At 44.7% G+C, this 19,773-nt stretch overlaps 1 protein-coding gene across 7 annotated transcripts in view; it reads left to right on the top strand.

The window, feature by feature from the left end:
• Positions 1 to 19,773, top strand: part of LOC118390396 (latent-transforming growth factor beta-binding protein 3-like) — a 41,359-nt gene that overhangs the window by 2,829 nt on the left and 18,757 nt on the right. For all 7 annotated transcript variants that reach the window (XM_035780908.2, XM_035780912.2, XM_035780913.2 and 4 more), the window contains exons 2-11: positions 13,115 to 13,396; positions 13,666 to 13,829; positions 13,954 to 14,059; positions 17,014 to 17,103; positions 17,321 to 17,437; positions 17,868 to 18,029; positions 18,175 to 18,312; positions 18,858 to 18,871; positions 19,472 to 19,541; positions 19,687 to 19,773. In XM_035780908.2, the coding sequence (XP_035636801.2) occupies positions 13,115 to 13,396; positions 13,666 to 13,829; positions 13,954 to 14,059; positions 17,014 to 17,103; positions 17,321 to 17,437; positions 17,868 to 18,029; positions 18,175 to 18,312; positions 18,858 to 18,871; positions 19,472 to 19,541; positions 19,687 to 19,773 (1,230 nt within the window). The remainder of the gene's footprint in view (positions 1 to 13,114; positions 13,397 to 13,665; positions 13,830 to 13,953; positions 14,060 to 17,013; positions 17,104 to 17,320; positions 17,438 to 17,867; positions 18,030 to 18,174; positions 18,313 to 18,857; positions 18,872 to 19,471; positions 19,542 to 19,686) is intronic.

Genomic DNA, 19,773 nt, shown 5'->3' with positions numbered 1-19,773 from the left:
ATGTAAACTAGCAAGTGTGCTTTTAAAACAATACTGGTAAAAAAAAGTATTGCCTCTGTTTTGAGAGAGCACTGTAGTGCTCCATTTTTTCCTTAGTTGTGATGAGTGGATGTCCATTTCTATGTTGATCTTTGTGGAGCCCAGGGTTATTTTAGTGTGATTTGATTTCCCCTCAAACCCCATATTAAGGCAGACTAAGATTTGCTTTAGAATGCGAATAGGACCCCAAAAATAAGCTGCAGTAGTAAACGAGGGAACTGATTCAGTCACTGTGAGAGCTACATTTATGGAAATGCATGCAGGGGCCGTCCTTAAAGTGTCGGCTGTGAGGCTCTGTGGTCAAGGGAGGTTGAGCAACATTCACATTCACTTAGGCCCACACATGTCCTATACATTTACACATATTTTCCCAATGTTTAGATTTTTCTTGAACACCTAATGACTGTAATGCCAGTTTACTGTCATAAGGTTGTCGTACAGATTTTGTTTTGGAACTTCTTGTGAAATGTGAAGTTCCTACACTTTCCCCCTCACCAGCCCTTCATCACAGAACTACAGCATATTACAGAACTAAAGTATATTACAGAACTACAGCATATTACAAAACTAAAGTATATTTCAGAACTACAGCATATTACAGAACTACAGTATATTACAGAACTACAGTATATTACAGAACTACAGCATATTACAGAACTACAGCATATCACAGAACTACAGTATATTACAGAACTACAGTATATTACAGAACTACAGTATATTACAGAACTACAGCATATTACAGAACTACAGCATATTCATAAATGACCTAATGTGTTTTTGTCATAAGAAACTCTCTTCCTCTGCACTGTGAATGAACTTGCTCACCCTTTGATCACAAAACCATCAAAATGGCCCTCCTTACATACTCCAGTTGTAATTACAGTGCAACACAGGACTGTTCATTTTGTGTAATCTGAACATTTGGTCTGGAGAATCAAACTAGCGTACAAACGGCCCTGTGTCTGGTATTGTAAGCTGCATTTAACCAGGCTTTAGTGCAGTTGTTTGGGTTTGTCTGGCAGGGGCTACAGAGTGCAACTTGAGCCCGTGTCAGCTTTTGGGAAACCAGAAGTGTGTGTGGACAGTGTACTCTATGGACATGTGGAATTTTCTCTCTAGCATGTTAAAATGGCCGCGGTCAGCGACAGCAATATTAACACTTTTCCGTATATGAGTGGCTGGGACTTCAGCACCAGAGCAAGGCTGATGCTTAGACTGAGCAGACATGCCAGAACCTTGCCGTGAAGCAGTTCACTTCCAAATGCAGTCATTTTCTGCCTGATGATTCAAGATTGCCTTTCTTGAAGTCTTCACAAGAGCAATGTTGTTAAAGCTGTTGTAGGATATTTTGAGAAAATTCATAAATAATGCTTGGTGAGTTTCAGGGAAATCTACTGGGTCTCAGCGGGTTTTCCATTGTTGGCCTCACAGCTATTACATAGCTATTGCTATATATTACAGTAGGTACATTTCCATCCTGGATTTTAGTTGTTCAGTTGAAGATTTGGATTAGTATCTGTGGCTCAGTTGGTAGAGCCTGGCGCTTGTAACGCCAGGGTAGTGGGTTCGATTCCCAGGACCACCCATACGTAGAATGTATGCACACATGACTGTAAGTCGCTTTGGATAAAAGCGTCAGCTAAATGGCATATAGTTATTATTTTATTTATCTACTTGAACAGATTCTGACATGGAAACATAAACAGATATTTTGAAGCAGGATTTTAAAAAATTGTAATCTCTGCTAAATGAGAATTGACACAAACCAGTCAAACGCAACAGTGGTTTATTATATAAATAAGGGACCCTTTTCCATGCTCATTCTCTTAATACTTCTACTATGCTACTGTCTGAAGTGTCATGTTCAGGACGTCCAGTGGTTTGGTCACTTCTCCTCTCGTCACCAGGTGATCTGAGGTGAGACTGGCCGTTCCTCCTTAAGGGGAGGATTTATGCATTAGACATAGAATCACAGGGACGTCTGCATTCCGTTCTGTGGATTCTATGTATCTGTCCCTGGTAAAGCAGTGCTGGCTACCCCCCTCCACCCCCAGCCCTCTGACAGACAGTGTGGGGAATCCAGCAGGGCTAGAGAGGGATTAGCTACTGCTACTGTTACTGCTACACTTACTGTTCCAGGGACAAATCAGCTGAAAGACAGCTAGGTCACACAGACTCCTGTCTGCACTGGACGATGGCCTCTGGATTCACATGCTGTAGTATGTGAAAATAAACTAGAATGGGAGAGTTGCCAAATAAACCTAGCTAAATAAACTTAAGCTTGCATTTCTCAGCATTATCTCTTGCCATGCTCAAATTACATATGAAAGACAAATCCTATATTCATATCAGAGATGGCATGTGCTGTATGTTGAGATACTGTTATATGTTTAGTTTCCGGCAGGTTCTACAGATGAAAAGAGTCAGTTGGCAGTTGGTCATTGGATCGGGCAGGCATTGGTCTGTGTTGGGCTCCCGAGTAGCGCAGTGGTCTAAGGCACTGCTTCTCAATGCTTGAGGCGTCACTACCAACACCCGGGTTCAAATCCAGGCTGTATCACGGGCTGTGATTGGGAGTCCCACAGGGTGGCGCATAATAGGCCCAGTGTTGTCCGAGTTTGGCTGGTGTAGGCCGCCAATGTAAATAAGAATTTGTTGTTAATGGACTCGCCTAGTTAAACAACGGTTAAATACATTTGAAAAAATACATTAAAAATGTAATTAAGAAAATAAAAATACATTTTTTATGTCTCCACATAGTCGTAGAGGTTGAGCTGGGTTGTGCAGGTCAGACTGAAGCAGCACTCTGGATGTATGACTTAAGAGACTGGGAATGGGAATCTTGATAGACATTCCTCCCACCCCCACCGTCCCTGCAGTATTTACCCACGGTAGTTCTGAGCCTGTTCCCCCAGTTTGACTGCACACAGCTCTGTTTGGGTGAGGGACGGAGGACACAGCCTTTCTTCTCCTCAAAGGTTGCTACCGCGCAGGCATTCCACCCATCAACCTCAGCAGACCGGCAGCAGCTGCTCTCCACCTCTTCTGGACCTGCTTCTGCTTCTCAGTCACTCTCACTCTGTATCTGTCTGTATCCTAAACTGAACCTGCTGTCTCATTCAGCCCAGTCACTCTGTATCTGTCTGTATCCTAAACTGAACCTGCTGTCTCATTCAGCCCAGTCACTCTGTATCTGTCTGTATCCTAAACTGAACCTGCTGTCTCATTCAGCCCAGTCACTCTGTATCTGTATCTGGGACTCAGGTTTCCTCCAACTTTGATATGCAGGGAAGTGGTGGACCCTCTGACCTCAGCAACATTCCCATCCTTACCGTTGAGGCTGAGCTGACTCTCTAGAATGGCCTATGTCACTCCCCCTGTGTTCAGTTCCCGATGGACTTCTCCCTCCATCCTACCGCAGCACATCTGGCTCATGTCTATCTATCCGTGACTCAGGACGGAGGTCATGTGAGAATGTGAAATGACCAATGTGATCATGCACAAAATATGAGTTTAATGGGTCATTCAAACCCAATCATTATTGCAGAGATTTATTTGGGGTTTCCCTGGGTATTGGTCAGAGGGGTAGGTCAGACGAGAATGAAAGGTAAAAGAGAAGTCAGAAAAACAAGCCGAACTGGAGCTGCCCGGGGCTTGCTGTCCCTGTTTAGAGACACACTTTAGTTTCCCTCGAAGAGTCCTTCCCCACACTCACTCACTTCCTCCTCTGATGCCAAGTTATGGGTGCTGTAGTAAACATGGGCAACCCAGAAACCTGCACCACTCCACAGTGTGCCGCAGGCTTGGCTTTGCCCAGAGGTGAGTCCTAAGCAGAGCTTTACTCACACACACACTCTCTGCCAGTCTCTCCCAAGGCCATAGAGAGGGGGATTCACACTTTGTGTGTGTGTATGTGTGTATGTTTGGTGCCATGTCATCAGCCTTCCCTCAAGGCTGTGTTGTAATGTTTCTGCGTGCATGGTTTAGGCTGCTCTCGTATGGAGGGCAAATATCTCAGGTTATTTAAGGTCACAGGCCATGTAGATCGACAGTCCAGTTTATTTGGGGATCTTAAACTGGGATTTTTAATGGAATCCGATTCCTCCTCTCAGGGCTATTCCTGTCCTGTCACTGGCTCTATTCAAGTCAACACTTCAGTGCAGGTTGAGAAGAAGAAAAAACGGTGCGAGGCAAATTGTTTTTGGCAGCTGAAGCTCCATAAACAAAACACCAATTAGAGGTCATTTTTGAAAGTGATGAGGGAACACAGTGTGTGTGTCAGGAAAGAGGCCGTCTCACATTTGAGGCTAATATCGGAGGAGCTAGCCTGGCTTGCCATGTTTAACACACTTTCCTCCCATTTGCTTAGGGTGGGGGAGAAAGGGAACAGTTATTTAAAGCTGGCTAGTGGAATGTGAGCACTGTGAGACTGTGTAACTGCACCCCCCGACCAGATCTCTGGAGCCGCACAGCCATTAGCCAAGGTAAATACAGAATAACAGTGCTGCTGCCAGGACAGGGGGAGAAGGCCCTGAGATGCCCTGAGCCACTACAGACCCATACCTCCCCTGAGGGGTGTGCCATCGCATCGTCACCGGGCCTGGGCAGATAGCTCACATCAGCTCTGCTGGGTGTACTGTCAGCGTTCCTCTCTCTACCTGGCCTGCTGATACAGTGTATACTACAGGACAGATTAGACCAGTGATTACATGACATCACTTACACAAAGCTGGTGCCAACATTCTGTCTCCCTCTCCCTCCTCTCTCTCTCTCTCTCTCTCTCTCTCTCTCTCTCTCTCTCTCTCTCTCTCTCTCTCTCTCTCTCTCTCTGTCTCTCTCTCTCTCCGCAGACGTTAAATAGCTCTGGTGCAGGGGGTTGCCAGGTTACACTGGGATCATGCCTACCGCTGGCCTTAGAAACAACCTCACATACCTCCATGACATGTCATAATATGCCCATTGAGCAGGGATTGGAGTGATGGGTTTGGGCAATTATACATAATCAGACAGACAGACAGACAGTGCAATATTGTAGTCTCATACCAGATGAATGCTCATGATATGTCATGTTAGAAGTGATCTGCGTAGATATAGTTTATTTTTACATCAAAATAAGCGTTCTAGATCATTTTGCTTTACAAAAAAAAGGGTGTGGGGTTAATGAAGTGGACTAAAATGAAAGTTGATCAAACCCCGGCTAGGGTGGTCTTATTCAGGCAAGATTTCTGCTCGATCATTTTGTGCCAGTCGACTGTTAAAGACAGCAGTCATTTCGTGACTGCAAATGTTCTATGTGTGTTGAGCGTTGGAACAGGCACTGTTTGGAGGGCTGCATCCCTCCTTGCCAAGCGATCTGGCGTGGATGCAGGGGGTTGAGGGGATGCAGGGGTACATTATGAGTATCTCGAGCCCGTTCAGTAAGCAGAGGCCCTTACTCCCAGGCGGCCTGCTAGTCGGCAGGAGGAAGCAGAGGAGACTTTCTCAGGCCTGTGTTTTTAAAAAGCCAGTGATTATGTCATTTAGCCTGGGCTATGGGCATGGCTACAGAAGTCTGGCCCAGTCCATAGTCCACTCTGTGTATGTGGTATGCGGTCTCACTGCGCCAGTTTAAAGCAGGCATATTTGGGGATGTGGTTTCTTGCTTTTTCTACTGACCGTGAAGGCAAGAGCGTCATAACACGCAGTGCCTCCCATTATTGTAATCATGCCCTTTTAATAGTGGTAGTAGTGGTTGTGGTGGTGATTGTTATTGTGGTGTGATGTTGTTTTTGTCATTGTCCTTTTGATGATATTTTTTTTGTGGGAATGAAGAGAAGAAAATGGATAGATTTTGACTTGGGTTGTGTAGCTTACCGGCTTACGGTAACAGCAGTATAATACTGTAATACTAGCCTAATACTGTAATAGTAATAGAAAAAATGTACTTAATATCATTTTCTGATGGTTTGGCAAACACTCCCTCCTCTATAACGCCATACTCTTTAAGGCATATAATCATAATCTCATGATCACTTTAAATATTTGTTCAACCATGAGAAGCTGGCAGGCCATCACTGACCCACTGACATATTCAGAATGATCTAAGACATGTAAGATATCAGACGAGCAGCTCACTGTACGTAGACCAGCAGCTCACTCTACGTAGACCAGCAGCTCACTCTACGTAGACCAGCAGCTCACTGTACGTAGACCAGCAGCTCACTGTACGTAGACCAGCAGCTCACTGTACGTAGACCAGCAGCTCACTGTACGTAGACCAGCAGCTCACTCTACGTAGACCAGCAGCTCACTGTACGTAGACCAGCAGCTCACTGTACGTAGACCAGCAGCTCACTGTACGTAGACCAGCAGCTCACTGTACGTAGACCAGCAGCTCACTGTACGTAGACCAGCAGCTCACTCTACGTAGACCAGCAGCTCACTGTACGTAGACCAGCAGCTCACTCTACGTAGACCAGCAGCTCACTGTACGTAGACCAGCAGCTCACTGTACGTAGACCAGCAGCTCACTGTACGTAGACCAGCAGCTCACTGTACGTAGACCAGCAGCTCACTCTACGTAGACCAGCAGCTCACTGTACGTAGACCAGCAGCTCACTGTACGTAGACCAGCAGCTCACTGTACGTAGACCAGCAGCTCACTCTACGTAGACCAGCAGCTCACTGTACGTAGACCAGCAGCTCACTGTACGTAGACCAGCAGCTCACTGTACGTAGACCAGCAGCTCACTGTACGTAGACCAGCAGCTCACTCTACGTAGACCAGCAGCTCACTGTACGTAGACCAGCAGCTCACTGTACGTAGACCAGCAGCTCACTGTACGTAGACCAGCAGCTCACTGTACGTAGACCAGCAGCTCACTGTACGTAGACCAGCAGCTCACTGTACGTAGACCAGCAGCTCACTGTACGTAGACCAGCAGCTCACTGTATGTAGACGAGCAGCTCACTGTACGTAGACCAGCAGCTCACTGTACGTAGACCAGCAGCTCACTGTACGTAGACCAGCAGCTCACTGTACGTAGACCAGCAGCTCACTGTACGTAGACCAGCAGCTCACTGTACGTAGACCAGCAGCTCACTGTACGTAGACCAGCAGCTCACTGTACGTAGACCAGCAGCTCACTGTACGTAGACCAGCAGCTCACTGTACGTAGACCAGCAGCTCACTGTACGTAGACCAGCAGCTCACTGTACGTAGACCAGCAGCTCACTGTACGTAGACCAGCTGCTCACTGTACGTAGACCAGCAGCTCACTGTACGTAGACCAGCTGCTCACTGTACGTAGACCAGCTGCTCACTGTACGTAGACCAGCAGCTCACTGTACGTAGACCAGCAGCTCACTGTACGTAGACCAGCAGCTCACTGTACGTAGACCAGCTGCTCACTGTACGTAGACCAGCAGCTCACTGTACGTAGACCAGCAGCTCACTGTACGTAGACCAGCTGCTCACTGTACGTAGACCAGCTGCTGAACTGGAGCGTTAAAACTATCATTTGATCATTTTGAGGAATATTTGAGTTGGAAGGGAGAGGCTGTGGTTGGACGGGAGGCTGTAGAGGGAGGTAACCAGGCTGCTGCTGTATCATCTCTAGACAGACCGAAGTGGGTGGGTGGCCACAGTCAGAGCAAAACCCCAGGGGCACGCAGAGGGCGCCCCTGAAACACACACACACACACCCTCCCCCACCTCCGTCTGCACACAGTGCACAGACAGGCAGGAGATTCCCCCTATTAAAGTTACTGTTGAGGTCTGGGGGAAGTATGAGTCTTGCTGGTTTTCGATGTGTTGTATGAACTGTGATGCAGTGATAGTCGAGAGCTCCGAGTTGTCGTCTCTTCAGCTAGGTTCGATTTGAACGGGGACTTAGTTGAACCTATTGTTGCTCCCGGGGCTTTGGAATACCGAAAAGGAAATAGAATGGTCCTTGTTCAACCTGAAGTGTAGAAACGTGAGTCTAGGTTTGGCATTGGACATGGGTCAGATCATTGCTCAAGTCTTGAGTTAGTAAGGCCTATTGTTGAAATATTATCCTTGGATTAACCTCTTCCACCCTGTCGCTCTCAAACGTGGGTGGTTGTAATAAAACCTAGCAGCCAGCAGTTGGTCTGAAATAATAACATAATTAAACATTTCAAAGTGTGTGTGTTGGTGTGTCAGACTTTCTGTATATGTATAGCATGGTATGTATAGCTCTGTGTTTGTGTGCCAAATCTCTGGTAAATGTGTCAGTGTGTGTAAAGAACATGTGTGTATAGCTGTCTCAGCTTGCCCACGCTACAGTTGAAGAATGACAAGTATGTATTTCTGAAAAGAAAGTCCCTCTGCATCTGAAGAGAGAAATAACAGATTCATTTGGATCCCTCTGATGCTTTTTCCATTGCACTTTCTCTATTCTACTTCCCTTTCTTTCTCTCGCTCTTTCTTACACTCTCCCCCTCTCTCCACTCCTCCCTCCCTCTCCTCTTCTCTCTCGTGCTCTCTCGCCCCCCCCCACCACTCTCTCTTTCTCTCCCTATCCATCTTTCTTTCTCCCTCTCTGTTTTTGTAGTGCCTCCCTTGGCCTGTCTATCTCCTACACACTGTCAGTTTCAGTCAAAATCTACTTTTTCAGTGGAGGCCCCGTTTCTTCTGCTGGAATTTCTGGGGACACCATTTTTTCCCCTTTAATTTCTTGGGACCTCACCCCACCCCAAATCTAATGACAAAACCGTAACATTTGACATCAACAAATATATATATATGTATATTTAGTGCATTCGGAAAGTATGCAGACCCCTTGACTTTTTCCAAATTGTATTATTTTATTATTATTGCAGACCCCTTAACTTTTTCCAAATTTTATTACGTTCCAGCCTTATGGATTAAATTGATTAAACATCCCCCCCCATCAATCTACACACAATACCCCATAATGACAAAGCAAAAACTGTTTTTTAGAAATGTTTGAAAATGTATAAAATAAAATAAACTGAAATATCACATTTACATAAGTATTCAGACCCTTTACTCAGCACTTTGTTAAAGCACCTTTGCCAGCAATTACAGCCACAAGTTTTCTTGGGTATGACACTATAAGCTTTGCACACCTGTATTTTGGAAGTTTCTCCCATTCTTCTCTGCAGATCGTCTCAAGCTGTCAGGTTGGATGTTTCTCATGGTCTGAGAGTCCTTTAGGTGCCAAGCAGGCTATCATGTACCTTTTACTGAGGAGTGGCTTCCGTCTGGCCCCTCTACCATAAAGGTCTGATTGGTGGAGTGCTGCAGAGATGGTTGTCCTTCTGGAAGGTTGTCCCATCTCCACAGAGGAAGTCTGGATCTCTGTCAGACTGACCTTTGGGTTCTTGGTCACCTGCCTGACCAAGGCCCTTCTCCGATGGCTCAGTTTGGCCAGGCGGCCAGCTCTAGGAAGAGTCTTGGTGGTTCCAAACTTCTTCCATTTAATGATGGAGGCCACTTCTTGAGGATCTTCAATGCTGCAGAAATGTTTTGGTACTTTTCCCCAGATCTGTGCCTCAACACAATCCTGTCTCGGAGCTCTACGGACAATTCCTGTTTTTTGCTCTGACATGCAATTTCAACTGCAATTTCAATTTATGTAAGCTGGTGTGTGCCTTTCCAAATGATGTCCAATCAATTTAATGTACCACAGGTGGACCCAAGTTGTAGAAACATCTCTGAATACTTTCCGAATACACAGTATATAAAAAACCATTTTGGAGACCCCACCGCAATTACCCCGATTTTAAATTCCACTGGTCTAAATCATGGCATTGTGAGGAACGAGCTCTTACTCCTCACATAAAACACTATGTCGAGAAGAGCTTTAAAGCCAACATTTGTTCCTTTCTTCCTCCCTCTCTCCCCCGCTCTTTTCTCTCTTTCGGTTCCAGCACATGCCGGACAGGAAAAAAGATTTCCCCTTTGACTGCGGTTTGGAACACATCTGACCCAATTTTGAGTATGAAATCTATTTCCTAAGACATGCCAATAAAATTGTATAATGTGAAAGTGAGATGTGAGCATAATTACATTTTGGGCATCAGTATTAATGGTGGTGACTAAGAATTGATATCCATATTGGGATCATGGGTTCCATAGAAGTGCTTTATAGTATATCGCACTGTATAATATAGCCTAGATAGCACCAAGCATTTGTTGGAGTGATTCTATAGCTGGGTGGCTTAGTGTTTCAGATGATCTATTCTTGGTTATTCTGACAGCCTGCTACCCACTCAACAGAGTGGGAGAATTTCCCATCTGCAGACTTTTTGTGCCCAGTCGCGTTTCATAATTCAAGGATGCAGTGGAACACATATTATCATGACTGGATCATAACAGTCCCACGATCACCTCACTCACTCAAGCACAGTCTGCAGAAAGCATTAGTCCATGTGCATTTTACACCCAGGTCTCTCAAACTGCCCTGTCCTGGGTTTAGATAGGGGAAGCAGATGTGGATGAGAGTCGAGTTTAAATCCCTCCTATTGACTGTGCTGTGAGAGGAGCATTCTGAGAACTGGCTGCCTGGCCCAGTCAGCGTGGTGTAGTCGAATTAGTGGACTTGGAGGGCCACCCTCTCTAATTCATAAGATATGTGTTTAGCCTGTCATGCTAAGCACCAGTACTCCACCCAACTAGCTAATCTGTGGGGAAGGGATGAACGTTGTAAATGCAAGCACACAGCAAGAGGTGTGCTATAAATGGCAGACAGCTATGTGCTGTCGTCTCTGTTGTGAAGGCCCATGCTGGGGTTAATTCGAAACATCAAAAGAAAGGCTCATTCTGCTTCAAGGCTTGTGTGCAACATGTTCATGGAGACAAAGGTATCATTTTGACTAACTTTACCTCAGGGCTGTGTTATTCTCTTCTTCATAGAACCCCGTCCTGTTGTTGGCCATGGAGTGTGTGTGTGTGTGTGAATGCAGTGAGCTCCAGTTCCCCATCAGAGGGTCTGCTCTGCTCTCTCTGAGACTGCTTCTCTGCCAGACAGGCCCTCTCCCCAAGCCTTACCAGACTTTTCCTATGTTGTCTCTCCGGTCCCTGTGGGTTGAAGTTGTATAATCGGGTTTGGAAGGAGGCTACGCCCCTGTCTTTTCTTTCTCTGTCTCTTTCTCTGTGTTCTCGTCCCGAATTCTCCATTCCCAACAGCTTTCTCCGCTTTCTCTCTCCGTCTTTCCAGCTTTCTCTACAGAGACAAAAGTAATCAGACACAATAGATGTCTGGAGAGCTGTGCACGGGGAAGGGAAGTCCTTCTCCACCTGGATTTGCTATACAGGTTTCCCCTAGCAATCTGTAAGCCTCACCATTAACCTGCTGCTGCGTGTAGCTGCCTGTTTTGGGTGTATGGTTAAAGACCACTGTCAAGTTTAATTATGGTGCAGGCAGTGCAGGCTGCGTCAGAACAGCTCAGCCTATCCCACTACACATTTAAACATAAGCTGCACAGCCTCGTGTCATCTCATTATGGCTGTGATTTCTCCGTTTGCTCTTTTCCTTGACTCTCATTGGTTTAAAGATGTCCCCGCTGTGTTTGAGGTGATCTAGTCCCGTCATTACACAGCGGCCTAGACTCTGAGGCAGTCCAGGCCTAATTGCTTCAGTGTGCGGAGCTCTGCTGCGCGGGGCGGGTAACACGAAGAGGCCTCTTCTCAACCACTGGGTGGGTCTCCATGTCAGTCCGACGTGCCGAGTCGTCTCTCTCTCTCTCTCTCTCTCTCTCTCTCTCTCTCTCTCTCTCTGTATCTCTGTATCTCGCTCTCTCTTCCTGCCGTGGGACTCAACACTGCCGTGATACTGCTATGCTAGACTGCAGGGCAAGACATCCAAACCACTGAGCTTCAACTTCTGCTTCATTTCATGGCCCCATTATGGGACAGAGAAAGTACACAAAATATTAGTCATTGATTATTATTGCGCACTTTGTTGTATGTCTATTGAACTATGTGTGTTACTACGGCATGTATTGCAGCATATTTTAGCACGGCATATCTTGAATTATGATTCCATTCTTTGTGCTGAACGTCTCAGTCTGGTATGCACTCCTAGCTCCCAGGTCTTGGCTCCCGCTGTTCCATCTGATTCTCCTTTTTAGGGAGACAAGTGGTGACTATAAAAGTAAACACAAAGGGAAGCCTACAGAGCGGTATATATTTGGCATGAAGCTCTTTCTTTAAGCAGAGCTCTTGTGGTTTAAAATATTTTCCAAATCCCAGTAAAAAGCCATCGTTTGTATCAGTGTTCTGCTCTGGCCTGCTCTGGATCTCTCGCCGTCCGTTAGGACATTCATACGGTAGTCACGTGCGATATCTCAGATAACACTGGCCTGATTTTGACGAAACTCGGGTAAATGATGTGTCTTGCCATAGAGGTCCGGCATTTACAAAATTACACTGATTGGCCCAAGGGAGGTGCTATAGTAATCAACTTTACATACATTAATTATACGTAATATCTCTGACACCACTGGTCCTATTTATTATTTTTGATCCTCTTTTTCTCCCCAATTCCGTTGATATACAATTACGATCTCGTGTCATCGCCGAGATTCCCCAATGGGCTCGGGATAGGTAAAGGTTGAGTCATGCGTCCTTCGAAACATGACACGCCAAACCGCACTTCTTAACACCCGGCCACTTAACCCGGAAGCCAGCCGCACCGACGTGTGGGAGAAAACACTGTCCAACTGACGACCCAAGTCAGCCTGCAGGCGCCCGTCCCACCACAAGGAGTCGCTAGAGCGCGATGAGCCCGTCCGAACCCATCCAAACCCTCCCAAACCCTCCCTTGCATCATTCACTCGGGTGAATGATGCGTCTTGCCATAGAGATCTGGGATTTAGAAAATTGTCCCAAGGGGGCGCTCCATCATTTGTGGGGGATGACATGTTTATTTTCTACAGAAACTATGGTCCTGCTATTATAAAAGTCCCAACTGTTCTCTGTTTACAATAATGTTCCAAATGAAAGAAAGCACAACATTACATTATGTTGATGATGTTCACCATGTGTACATGTTTTTCCTCTCCTCATGTCTTGGTGATGTGTTTTACACCTCTTTCTCTCTAGTTGTGTGTCCACTGACCTGCATGAATGGAGGGGTGTGCAGCTCGCGGACCCACTGCCTGTGTCCGCCAGGTTTTACTGGCCGCCTGTGCCAGTTCCCGCTCCGGCAGATGCCTGAGGCCCAAGCGGCGCGGGGCAACAAGCAACCAGTCTATACGCTGTCAGTGCTGCCAGACGGCCAGAGCCAGGGCGAGCAGGCGGCCATGGGGCGACCACAGCTGACACAGACCCACTCTGTGTTCACCCTGCCCCTGGCACAGGGGGCAGGCCACCACTCATCAGAAGGTACCCATCATGGCAAACTGTGGGCACTGAAACCACAGTCATATTGCTGTATTTATCAATACCTGTGCCCATATAGCAGTTTATTTCGGGTGGCATGGTAAAGAACTGTAATCATATTCATGTAATCTCCCATGTGTTTGTCTCTCCCTGTCTTTCTTGGCGTCTCCCTCCTCTCTGCTACTCTCTCTCTGTCTCTCACTCGCGGCACTCTTTCTCTCTCTCTCTCTCTCTCTCTCCCTCCCTCTCACTCTATCGTTCTCTCTTTTCAGTGCAGTTCAATGTCCGTGTCCACCATGCACACGACACATCTGTTGTCATCCATCCTCTCGACCAATCGGATTCAAAGCCCCCTCATAAAACCGTGACACGCTTGACCCCTCAGACTCACAAACCCAGGGGGCGGTGCTTCCAGGAGACCACGCCCAAACAAGCTGTGAGTTACACCACCCATCAACATAGTGATTGTCACTTTAAATACAATAAGTGTATTATGGTTTTTCAAACGCCATTGTGTGCATTTCCCTCTTTCCTTCTCTCTCTCACGCCATGTGCTTCAGTGTAGTAGTACCCCTCTCCCTGTACTGACCAATCAGGAGGACTGCTGTGGAAGTGTCGGGAACTCCTGGGGACAAAACAAATGTTATAAATGTCCCAAGCTACCATGTGAGTAACAAATGCCTCAGAATGGAATTATTGACTTGCTTAAGTGTAAGTGTGTGTGTGTGTGTGTGTCCCCTTTCTAGACTACTGGTGATCTGCCATTCTTTCATTTGTGATCTTCTATCCTACATCTCTAACTGCATATCTGTCATGTATAGTAATTATTATCTGTTGTGTATTGTGATTATTATCTGTCATGTATCGTGATTATCTGTCATGTATAGTGATTATTATCTGTCATGTATAGTGATTATTATCTGTCATGTGTAGTGATTATTATCTGTCATGTATAGTGATTATTATCTGTCGTGTATTGTGATTATTATCTGTCATGTATAGTGATTATTATCTGTCATGTATAGTGATTATTATCTGTCATGTATAGTGATTATTATCTGTCGTGTATTGTGATTATTATCTGTCATGTATAGTGATGATTATCTGTCATGTATAGTGATTATTATCTGTCATGTATAGTGATTATTATCTGTCATGTATAGTGATTATTATCTGTCATGTATAGTGATTATTATCTGTCATGTATAGTGATTATTATCTGTCATGTGTAGTGATTATTATCTGTCATGTATAGTGATTATTATCTGTCATGTATAGTGATTATTATCTGTCATGTATAGTGATTATCTGTCATGTGTAGTGATTATTATCTGTCATGTATAGTGATTATTATCTGTCATGTATTGTGATTATTATCTGTCATGTATTGTGATTATTATCTGTCATGTATAGTGATTATCTGTCATGTGTAGTGATTATTATCTGTCATGTATAGTGATTATTATCTGTCATGTATTGTGATTATTATCTGTCATGTATAGTGATTATCTGTCATGTGTAGTGATTATTATCTGTCATGTATAGTGATTATTATCTGTCATGTATTGTGATTATTATCTGTCATGTATTGTGATTATTATCTGTCATGTATAGTGATTATTATCTGTCATGTATTGTGATTATTATCTGTCATGTATTGTGATTATTATCTGTCATGTATTGTGATTAGTATCTGTCATGTATAGCGATTATTATCTGTCATGTATTGTGATTATTATCTGTCATGTATAGTGATTATTATCTGTCATGTATTGTGATTAGTATCTGTCATGTATAGTGATTATTATCTGTCATGTATTGTGATTATTATCTGTCATGTATTGTGATTATTATCTGTCATGTATAGTGATTATTATCTGTCATGTATTGTGATTAGTATCTGTCATGTATAGCGATTATCTGTCATGTATAGTGATTATTATCTGTCGTGTATAGTGATTATTATCTGTCATGTATTGTGATTAGTATCTGTCATGTATAGCGATTATCTGTCATGTATAGTGATTATTATCTGTCATGTATAGTGATTATTATCTGTCGGGTGTGAAAACTGAGCTTCCATTGTTTATAATCTAACTCCTTGGCAGATGTCCATCTGATCTCGATCTCTGCTGTTATACGCATTAAGTCATTTGTTTATGGAGCCAAAAACACCAAGCGTCCATGCCAATAATTCATTCCCAGCTTATGAAATAATGAGCCTGCATTAACGCAAGCAATTTGTGTATGTCTATGTTTGTGTAAGTGTGTACGCATGTGTGTGTGTTTGTGTGTGTGTGTGTGTGTGTGTGTCTGTGTGCATGTGTGTATGTGTGCAAGTGAGTGAGAGAGAGCGAGAGAGAAAAGAACTCTGCAGTGTCTTCCCATGTGCCAGGCCAGTGGAATACTGTCATCGAATTGCCGAAAATTGAATTTCAAGCTGCGCCCCATGAAAATCTTGGCCAACTTACCTTTTTCCATTTTTCTATTACTCCATTCCTCAGTTGTGAGTCAGACAAAGAAACCTTTGTAAGAAAAGGATAGTTATGGTTAATCTTTAAACTTGGGACAGCAGGATCCCTGTCTGGCATGCTTCTTGCCTCTTTTCTGGTAACGTTGAAGGAACGTTCTATTGTTTTCATGAGACATGTCTTCTGCGAATGAACAGACAAAAGCAACAAGTGGAAAATATGATTCTGGGCTTTTCTTGGGAAGCATGAACTTTTTGTGAAGTTGTACTTTTCTTCCATCTATTTTTGAAAGGTATTTTGGAACGCGATGCTCCCACAGTTTCCCACAAAAGCATTCTTACAATTTTTCTGCCTGGAGGAAAAATCACTCATAGACCACTATTTTTTCTATCATCATTTGATTCCTTCTGTTGAATCTCTCTTTCCCCCAGATGAAGAGTAGTTTCACTTGGTCGCTCACCCCTCTTTTATTTTATTTCCCCTCTCTTAGTACTTCCTGGTTCATACTCATGCTTGGATACCTGTAATCTCTCAAACCCAGGCTCTGATCAAACGTGTCTCATCTATACACATATCTCTGTCCCATGGAATCACACACATTTACTGTCTCGCTGCCTATGCTGACAGTGTGTTCAGACTGATCAAGGAACAGCTAAATGAGCTACTTAGTCCAGGGCAGCAGGTAGCCTAGCAGTTAAGAGTGTTGGGCCAGTAGCCGAAGGGTCGCTTGAGCAAGGCAGATAACCCCCAACAACAACTGCTCACTGGTTGCCGACGACTTGGATGTCGATAAAGGCAGCCCCGCGCACCTCTCTGATTCAGAGAGGCTGAGTTAATGCAGAACACACATTTTTGGTTGAATGGAGTCAGTTGTGCAACTGACTAGGTATTCCCTTTCACTAGTGTATGACTAACTGGAAGCAATGATCACAGACGCTGCTGCTATTAGAAACAGAATAGGATCATTCTGGCGTAGGCCTGATCCATTACTTAATGGTTTAGTTTAGGCCTGTCTTTCTTCTCAGATTCTCAGACATTTTATGAGACATTATTTTACTTTCGTTGATGAGCTGTGTGTAGTCTCCCCTTCCTCTCTCATTCTTCCATCCTCTCCCCTTTTCATCCCCCCCTTCTCTGCCTTACCCTCAGATCCTGGGGTGAAGCTGCAGACCATCATAGAAGACTATGGTTCCACCTGCCCTCAGGGCTATAAGAGACTCAACAGCACCCACTGTCAAGGTAGCATGAACATACTGCCTCTCCCCTGACTGATTCAACGGATGTATCAAACAATAGATCATTTACACAAGTTTCACCACATTTTGTTTGGTGCACATATGGTATGTCCGGTATGAGTGTAAATCTTTGCCCATTTGCTTCACTGATGTGAGGAGAAAAAAAGCCACTCCTCGCGTTCTCTCTGTCCCCCACTCTTTCTTTGTCTCTCACCCTTAAGACATCAACGAGTGCACCATGCATGGGGTGTGTCAGAACGGAGAATGCCTGAACACCCAGGGTAGTTTCCTGTGTGCCTGTAAGCCTGGCTTCACCCTGGACAGGACCAGATGTGTGGGTGAGACTCAGAACTTCCTCCAGGCAGACCTGCTCTCCACACAACTCTGCATTCACTCAGCACAGCCATATCGCTTTCAGTAGCAGCAGCACTATACACTATACATGATGAATTGTTGTGGGGTTTTCATTTGTTGGCAGTGGAGAGGTCAAGAGGTGACCTCAGCACCTGATAGGTAGATGAATTGAATATGTTTCACATCCACAAAGCTGTCACCAAAGCTAGCCTTTTCTGTCCCAATAGTTAGTCCAGTATTTTCACAGATCCCTTATATCCGTTATTTAAAATGCCACATCTGAAATAACCAAAATGTCATATGATTTTCCCTCCACGAAACGGCACTACCCTTAGTGACCTCTTCTGTAAGCCTAATGTCCTAACTCCAACCTCTGTTGTGTTTTGCTCTCTTCTGATTGGTCCTGGCTGTCAGAGTCTCCGTCTCCGGTGGAGCAGGGTCAGTGTTTCCTCATCGTAACAGAGGCGGGTCGCTGTGAGCACGCCCTACCCACGTCCCTGTCCCAGGAGATGTGCTGCTGCACCGTGGGCAAGGCCTGGGGCTCCAACTGCGAGAGGTGTCCCCAAGACGGCACGGGTCAGTGAGATGCTGGAGTAGGAGAGTGGAGCTCGGTTTCTAGTATTTTTGACAGGTCAGATGCTGTATGATTACAGGTCAGATGCTGAATCATCTCATCCCCTCTTGTTTTTCCACCTCCATTCCTCTCTCCCTGGTCCGTTAGCCTCCTTCAGTAAGATCTGTCCAGCAGGGAAGGGCTACTTCCTCCATAGTGTCCGGGAGACGGTGGCATTCCCACCTCAGATCCACTCCAGCCTGGAGCAGGTTCCCCTCAAGCCTGACAAGAACCAGAAGAAAGACAGTGAGTCACTGTGGCTTCTCCCAGAAAGTAGACGAAGGGTGGACATGATTTATTTACCTTTGTCCGCCTACCGGCAGACGTGCTTCTTTCTGGTTTCACTTAGTCACTTAGAACGATGCTATTGCTATGATTTTTTGAGAGTGCAGTCGGGCTATTGGGGATGCCTCCAAATTACTGGGACTTTAGAGGGCTTAGAAATATAATCAAATGTTATTTGTCACATGTGCCAAATACAACAGGTATAGATAGACCTTGCCGTGAAATGCTTACTTACAAGCCCTTAACCAGCAGTGCAATTTTAAGAAGATATTTACGAAATAAACTAAAGTTTAAAAAAAGTGACACAATTAACAAAAACAAGGCTATGCAGTATACAGTACACAGCGGGTACCAGTGCCAAGTCAATGTGCTGCGGTACAGGTTAGTCGAGGGAATTGAGGTAATATGTACATGTAGGGGTAAAGTGACTAAATTCATCATCTGTAAATGAAAATGGACAGTTATTCATAAGTTTGACCTGTTTTTCTCTGGGTTCTCTTTTTCAGAAGTCAAGCACCCGGTAAGAAACTGTTTTTCTTTAGACATCATTCATTGTGTGAGAGACTGGGGGCTGTCATTCTTGACTAAAAGTAAAGATACCTTAATAGAAAATGAGTCAAATTCTCACAGTAAAATTCTACTTGAGTTAAAGTCTAAAAGTATTTAAAATATTTTAAATATACCTAAGTATCAAAAGTAAAAGTTCAAATAATTTAACATGGAACCATTTTCTTGTTTTTTTAATTTACGGGAAGCAACTGGCACACTCAACACTCAGACATCATTTATATAATGTGAATAATGTGTGTTTAGTGAGTCCGCCAGATCAGAGGCAGTAGGGATGACCAGGGATGTTCGTCTGACAACTGTGTGAATTTGACTGTTTTCCTGTCCTGCTAAGCATTCAACATGCAACGAGTCCTTTTGGCTGTCAAGGAAAATGTATGGAGTAAAAAGTACAATATTTTCTTAAGGAACGTAGTCAAGTAAAAGTAAAGTAGTCAAAAATATAAATAGTGAAGTAAAGTACAGATACCCCCCAAAAACGACTTAAGTAGTACTTTAAAGTATTTTTACTCAAGTACTTTACACCACTGTGTCTCTGTGCCCTGTCCTGTAGGAGGAGCCTCCAGAGACAACCACACCCATGCAGCTGTCTCCCATCAGCACCCACGGCCCCCGCGTACCTGGTACGCCTCTCATTCCTTTACTCTTTATTCATTCCGAAAGTCCTATTAAGGTCAAGAGAGCCCCTTTTGTTAGGGAAACCTGTTGATATTCAGGTAGACATGGGGCCTTGATTGGGTCTGTCTGTTTCTCTGGTTGGTCCCAAAGTGATCATCACCAAGCCCACCCCTCCGCCCATCATCAGGTTGAACCCAGGCAGTGACCCCCTGGAGGTGGCACAGACACAGGTCTCAC

Source organism: Oncorhynchus keta, chromosome 11 (genome assembly GCF_023373465.1).
Source record: "Oncorhynchus keta strain PuntledgeMale-10-30-2019 chromosome 11, Oket_V2, whole genome shotgun sequence".
NCBI classification, from domain to species: domain Eukaryota; kingdom Metazoa; phylum Chordata; class Actinopteri; order Salmoniformes; family Salmonidae; genus Oncorhynchus; species Oncorhynchus keta.
This window is presented reverse-complemented; position numbering and strand designations above follow the sequence as displayed.